Source organism: Morus notabilis, unplaced genomic scaffold, assembly GCF_000414095.1.
Source record: "Morus notabilis unplaced genomic scaffold, ASM41409v2 Scaffold348, whole genome shotgun sequence".
Classification (NCBI taxonomy): Eukaryota; Viridiplantae; Streptophyta; class Magnoliopsida; order Rosales; family Moraceae; genus Morus; species Morus notabilis.
The window spans coordinates 23,001-29,063 of NW_010361555.1; the positions used below are offsets into that span (position 1 = coordinate 23,001).

At 33.2% G+C, this 6,063-nt stretch overlaps 1 protein-coding gene across 1 annotated transcript; it reads left to right on the plus strand.

Moving 5' to 3' along the window:
- The first annotated feature begins 403 nt into the window (after positions 1 to 403).
- On the plus strand, positions 404 to 5,690 carry LOC21401541 (serine/threonine-protein kinase STY8). Its single transcript, XM_024166909.1, has 5 exons — positions 404 to 592; positions 1,897 to 2,151; positions 2,876 to 3,389; positions 4,689 to 4,831; positions 5,499 to 5,690. Exons 1-5 carry the CDS (start codon positions 404 to 406, stop codon positions 5,688 to 5,690), a joined length of 1,293 nt encoding a protein of 430 aa, XP_024022677.1.
- The last annotated feature ends 373 nt before the right edge of the window (positions 5,691 to 6,063 follow it).

A 6,063-nucleotide genomic window follows, 5' to 3' on the forward strand; every position in this document is an offset into this window, starting at 1 on the left:
TGCTGCATGGACCAACGTATCATATTGCTTATAAATCAGTATATTCATAATATTGGATAGGACCACAGTATGTATATATGGTGGTCCAATATTTGTACCTATCCGTGCTTTACGTTGTGGAGAAAACCGCCCAATTATATCATCCTTCATATTCAATTTCCTCTTCCAAATGAACGTCCAAATCTTCATAGACATAATCGCCCAAAAAGGTTACATATAATCTGCACCCTCGATTCCATCAAAACTTTAATACAACGTTAATCTGCATACGCATTACGTTATTTTTAAAGAGTTTAATCAAGTGTTACACATAAGAAATTTCGCCCATACAAGGGCTAAACAACAAAACTGTGCCGCGTTATAATCAGCACTGGACCCTCCTTAAGTTTTCTCTTCTTCCACCATGAGGGCCACTCAATCTAGGTCTTGGCAGTCACCGGCGGTGGAGAATTCAACGCCGGGCCAGAAGCACGGCAAAACCACCACGCAGCCCTCCGGATGTTGCCGGGGGCTTAAGGACTGCTTGAAAATGGGTTCAATTGTTTCCACAAAGCGGAGTGATCATGAGCCAACTTCCACATTGGAGCAACAGGTAATTTGGACCACACATTTTAGTTGGTCTTCCTTTGTCTAACCAAAATGTTGGACCACGGCTATGTATGTGCATGGCTTGCATATTAAGGTTCACGAGTGCATGTATTTATTTAATTCCGATTCCGTGATTAATACTCTGTGGGAACAACACCCATCTTTGGAATGTCAAATGGTCAAAATGCCAGGCTAGTCCATGTGCATAACCTATAAAGTTATATACAATATTTGGGCCCACTTTGATATTGTTCACTTCACGAATTCAAGTTTTTAATTTAAGTATAAATGTACATTTTTTAAAAGCTTTTAACTATAACAGAAAAAATTAAATATTATATTTTCTAAAAAATTTTAACAGTAAAAATTTAGAATTGAAAACTCAATCGATAAAATGAAGCATAGGCTTTAAGCATGCTAAATGGGTTTTAGTGCAATACTCATTGATTACTGTGCCTCAAGTTATAAAAAACAGTTTCCGTGGACCCCGATTTTTCAAATGTTCTTGTAGGCTTTTTATTTTTATTTTTCCTAAAGATGAAGACTCAAATGTCTAAAGGCTTATTCTTTTAGAATAAAACTTAAAAAAAAATTAAACTCAAATTAAAATTTTATTTAAATTTATGTTCGTTTATAAAATTTGAGTTTAAATTTTAATTTAGGGCTAAAATTTGATGCAATTATATTCGCGAATTCAAATTTTCAATTTCAATAAAAATGTATCATTTTAAAAAAAATTTTAACTATAATATAAAAAATTAAATATTATAATTTTTAACAGTCAAAATTTAGAACTTCAATAGTAAAATGAAACAAAAGCTTTAAGCATGCTAAATGGGTTTAGTGCAATACTCATTGATTACTGTGCCTCAAGTTATAAAAAACAGTTTCCGTGGACCCCGCTTTTTCAAATGTTCTTGTAGGCATTTTATTTTTATTTTTCCTAAAGATGAAGACTCAAATGTCTAAAGGCTTATTCTTTTAGAATAAAACTTAAAAAAAAATTAAACTCAAATTAAAATTTTTATTTTTAATTGTGTATTTATAAGTAAAATAAGGGTATGATAGTAAATTAATATTAATATTAAGAATGAGAGTCTCAATCTCAATGGGGGTATGGGAGTGTCAATCCTATTTCTCAATCTCAAATTTGAGTGGGGTCTACCAATCTCAGTCTTATTTCAGGATAAAAAAGAACAAGTAAACATAAAATTGACTCTCATTTCTTACTTTCATTTTTTAATCTGGTAAGTAAACATGCCATGTGTGAATGCTATGAATTGATACAACATTGTTGCTCTCATAAAGGTTGCAGACCTAGAAAGAGAAGTGGAAAGGCAGAAAGAAGTCAGGTTTATTTATAAGAAGAGGATGGAGAGAACGCAAGACTATCTGAGATACTGTCTTCAAATAGCGCAGGAAAATGGATTCTTGGATCTTATTGTCCAAAACAAAGATGCTCCTCCCACTCCTCAAACACCAACACCCCTGCATCAACACTCGGAGCTTGCTTCTCTAATTGATGTAGCCAAGCTAAATGGCTGGTACATTGCTCCAGATGAGGTCCATCACCCCTAGCTTATAATTAGATATCACACATATATATATATATATATATATATATACACACACATATATAATAACTGTAAAAAGATTCGAACTCTTCACCTTAAGATTGGAGGTAAGAGTATGGATTTACTGCAAGACCTAACCTACAATCACGTTACGGTTCCATTCATTTCACCGATTCGAGTTTAAAATTCGAGTTTTGTTACAGTAAAAAACTCTAAAAAATAGTCACATTTAACTTTTTTACTGCAGTAAGAAGTTCTTACATAAAGTCACATCTAAACGGACCCTACATGTCATAGTTTAATCATACTAAAATCACATTATGTGGTAAACATAAAACTGTCATTGTTTTGTTAATTTAAATCATGCATAGCACTATCTAAAAAAAAGTATCATATCACAATTTAAAAAAAAAAACAACCTTATATAGGAATTACATTATGTGTCATTGAATTGATAGAAATTCTTTAACTATGCTTGAAACAATCCAAGAAACATTGTGAAGAATATAATATATACATATATCACTTTATAAACCACATAATAAAACTGTTCATTAATTTAAATAGAAAAATGCAAACCAGCAATTGTTTTTTTTTTTTTTGTGTGTGGTGAAAACCAACACTTGTTAATTAACTAGCACGTTAATTAATAAAACAATCTTTTAAATTATGCAAAACCAATAAATTGATACTAGAGTTTAATGATTGAGCAGATTGAGCTGCAAGAGAAAATAGGACATGGAAGTACGGCCAACATTCACAGAGGAACATGGCGCGGACTTGATGTGGCGGTGAAATGCATACGACCCGATTTCTTCCAATCAAACGACAAAGGCGTAGCCTTCTTCGCCCAAGAGATGGAGACATTGGCGTGTCAACGACACCGTTTTGTTCTCCAACTGATGGGCGCGTGCCTTGACCCGCCATTCCGCGCGTGGGCGGTGACTGAGTTCTTGAGCATGACACTGGAGGAGTGGCTTCATGGGCCTGATAAGAGGCGGATCAAGGAGAGGATTACACCGCTTCCTCAGTTCAAAGAAAGATTGGGCCGGGCTTTGGAGATAGCTCAGGCCATGCAGTATCTCCATGCCCAAAGGCCCAAAGTTCTTCACCGCGATCTGAAGCCCAGCAATATTTTTCTGGACGATGCATTGCACGTGAGAGTCGCGGATTTTGGTCACGCTCGGTTTTTGAGTGAAGAAGAGATGGCACTCTCTGGTGAAACAGGCGAGTTTTTTTTTTTTTTTTTGGTTTGTATTTTGGTGAATTTTACATATTTTACCATGCTTCAAATTTTGATTTGTTTTACCATCTATACTTTTTTTTTTTTTAATGAGGAAACATCTTTATAATATATCTCTAATTTTCTATAAGTTATCAAAAATATATATTATTAACAAATTAGCGTTATTGAATAGCAATTTATAATTGTATACGTTATGTACAGATAAAAAAACTGAGTTTCAATCACGACATTTTTTTATTAGGGTTCGTTTGGTACGATAATTTAAACCATGATGATTTTAATCATGATTCTAGTATCAGAATCATGATTCATGATTTTGGGTTCAAATCATGATTTAGAATCAGAGATTTGAATCACCTTGAATCAAGAGGGGGGTGGTTTTAAAATCATGATTTGAGCAAGTTTAAAACATCACATCAGATTCCGAATCATTTAAACCAAACACTGATTCTGAATCATGATTCAGAATCATTGTAAACAAATACTGATTCTAAACCAAGATATAAAATCATGATTCTGGATCTATTTACCAAACGCACACTGAGAGTTTCTCCGTTGGAAAGCGTGAATGGCGTTGGAGCTATTCTCCAACCGAGTACCATTTCTCACGCCATTTTGATGTGAATGGAAAGGGCAACAATGGAAACTCAAATTTAATGGACTCCACTCAACACCAAATTTAGAATATAATAAGGAATACAAAAGGAATATTAAAAAAAAAAAAGAGATAAAATGGAATATTCTTTTTAGTGTTAAGAATGGTGTAATGAGTTTGAGATGAATTTAGTCTTTGAAGTGGAAGTTACATTATTTTGATGTGAAAGTTAGACTATTTTGATGTCATGAGTTGGAGATGCAGTTATGCCTTAGATTAATGGTTCGATTTCAATCTTAAACTCTTTTTATTCAGTATTGGAGTAATGATAAGAAGCTAAATTAACCAAACTTTTTCGTCCAGGCCATTTTTGAGCTCGTGGCCAAAATAACTAGTATTGTCTTTATTATTGTTTCTTTTTTTTTTTTTATTAAAACAATTAATATCCGGCACTTTAATGATAATCCCCATGCTAATATAATTACTTTTCCACAGGGTTATGTCTCACCTTATCTTTTTAAAATATTATCACGCCCACATTATCACCTAATATCCTTTGCCGAAACATTCTTACATACGTTCTGTTTTGTTTTACTTGAAATCGTATATTCCTAATAATTATTTATTTCGCTCAATATAACATGATTAATCGTTCATCAGTTCATTTATCGCTTTGTCTTTTCAGGAACTTATGTCTATATGGCTCCGGAGGTCATCAAATGTGAGCCTTATAATGAAAAGTGTGACGTTTATAGTTTCGGTATTATACTGAATGAGCTTATGACCGGAGAATATCCCTACATTGAGCTGGATTATGGTCCCACTAAGGTATATACATACATATATATACATATATATATATTAGACAAATAGTCCGACAATTATGCACAGTAAGTGGTTGTAAGTAAGTTTAGTTTGTGGTAAATCCACACCGTTTTCATCTAATATTGAGGTTAAGAGTTCGAGTCACTCCGGTGACTCCTCTAGCACTCTCTAATTAAAAAGAAAAAAGAAAAAAGAAAAATAGTTATGCACAATAGGCTAGCGCTAAGGATAAGGGGCAAGACGTATTAGAAGTCAAAAGTACTATCTATTTTCTCTTATAAATACTTTTAATAAGATTATGGTCATTTCTATGGATTTTTGTACCTTTTGTGGGAAAAAGAAAACGATGTCCCGTTCATTTCACCAATTCGAGTTTAGAATTCGAATTTTATTACAGTAAAAAGCTCTCAAAAACAGCAATATCTAACTTTTTTACTATAGTAAAAAGCTCTCACATAAAATCATATCTCAACTCGAATTAAAAATTTGAATTAGCGAACTAAATGAGCCTCTTAAGTCTCTTCACATTTCGATCCTCCATAAAAGGAAAGAAAAAGAGCCTAATTTCACAATCCTCGTTGAAGGGGTTAGAAGTAATGATCAAAATGATGAATGAAATTGACATAAAAACTCTTGTGTACTGATTAATATTTTTATGTACATATACTAGATCGCCATGGAAGTTGTAGAGAGTAATCTAAGGCCAAGACTTCGAGAAGACGATGGCCAACTTGGGGAGCTCATTGACCTCATTTGCCGATCATGGAATGAAGATGCTGCTATTAGGCCACCCTTTGCCACGATCACTTCCGTTCTAAAAAGACTTCAAAACCGGCTGTTGGAAAATAGTGTTAACCTGTAATTAAGTTGTTCGTAGTAACTAATTAATATTTGGTTTTAGCTGGAAAGTAATACTTCCTTAGAATGGTAGTATACATATACCTAGCATGCTCTTCTATTTTTCCCGATGCACAAAATAGTACTTCCAATTCTTCACCGAACATTCAAAATTCAAAAATTAAGAAAACTTCTATGAATATACAGACGTACTAGTTTACGTGCATTCTACTTTCTAAAAAATAAAAATCATGTGTATTATATTAGGAACTATTGTCGCATTTATTAATGACACGTTATGTCATGCAACAATATTTTAACACCGCGCCATTTACATATATAAAAAATGTTAACGTCACCTTTTTTGACACTTTCTGTCATTTTTTATTGTATAATAT

What these genes read in the sequence shown, in the direction of transcription:
- LOC21401541 (XM_024166909.1), top strand. Translation starts at nt 404, where the DNA reads ATGAGGGCCACTCAATCTAGGTCTTGGCAGTCACCGGCGGTGGAGAAT. An exon ending in CTTCCACATTGGAGCAACAG is followed by an intron (nt 593 to 1,896) that starts GTAATTTGGACC and finishes GCTCTCATAAAG; the next exon opens with GTTGCAGACCTAGAAAGAGA. An exon ending in TGGATTATGGTCCCACTAAG is followed by an intron (nt 4,832 to 5,498) that starts GTATATACATAC and finishes TACATATACTAG; the next exon opens with ATCGCCATGGAAGTTGTAGA.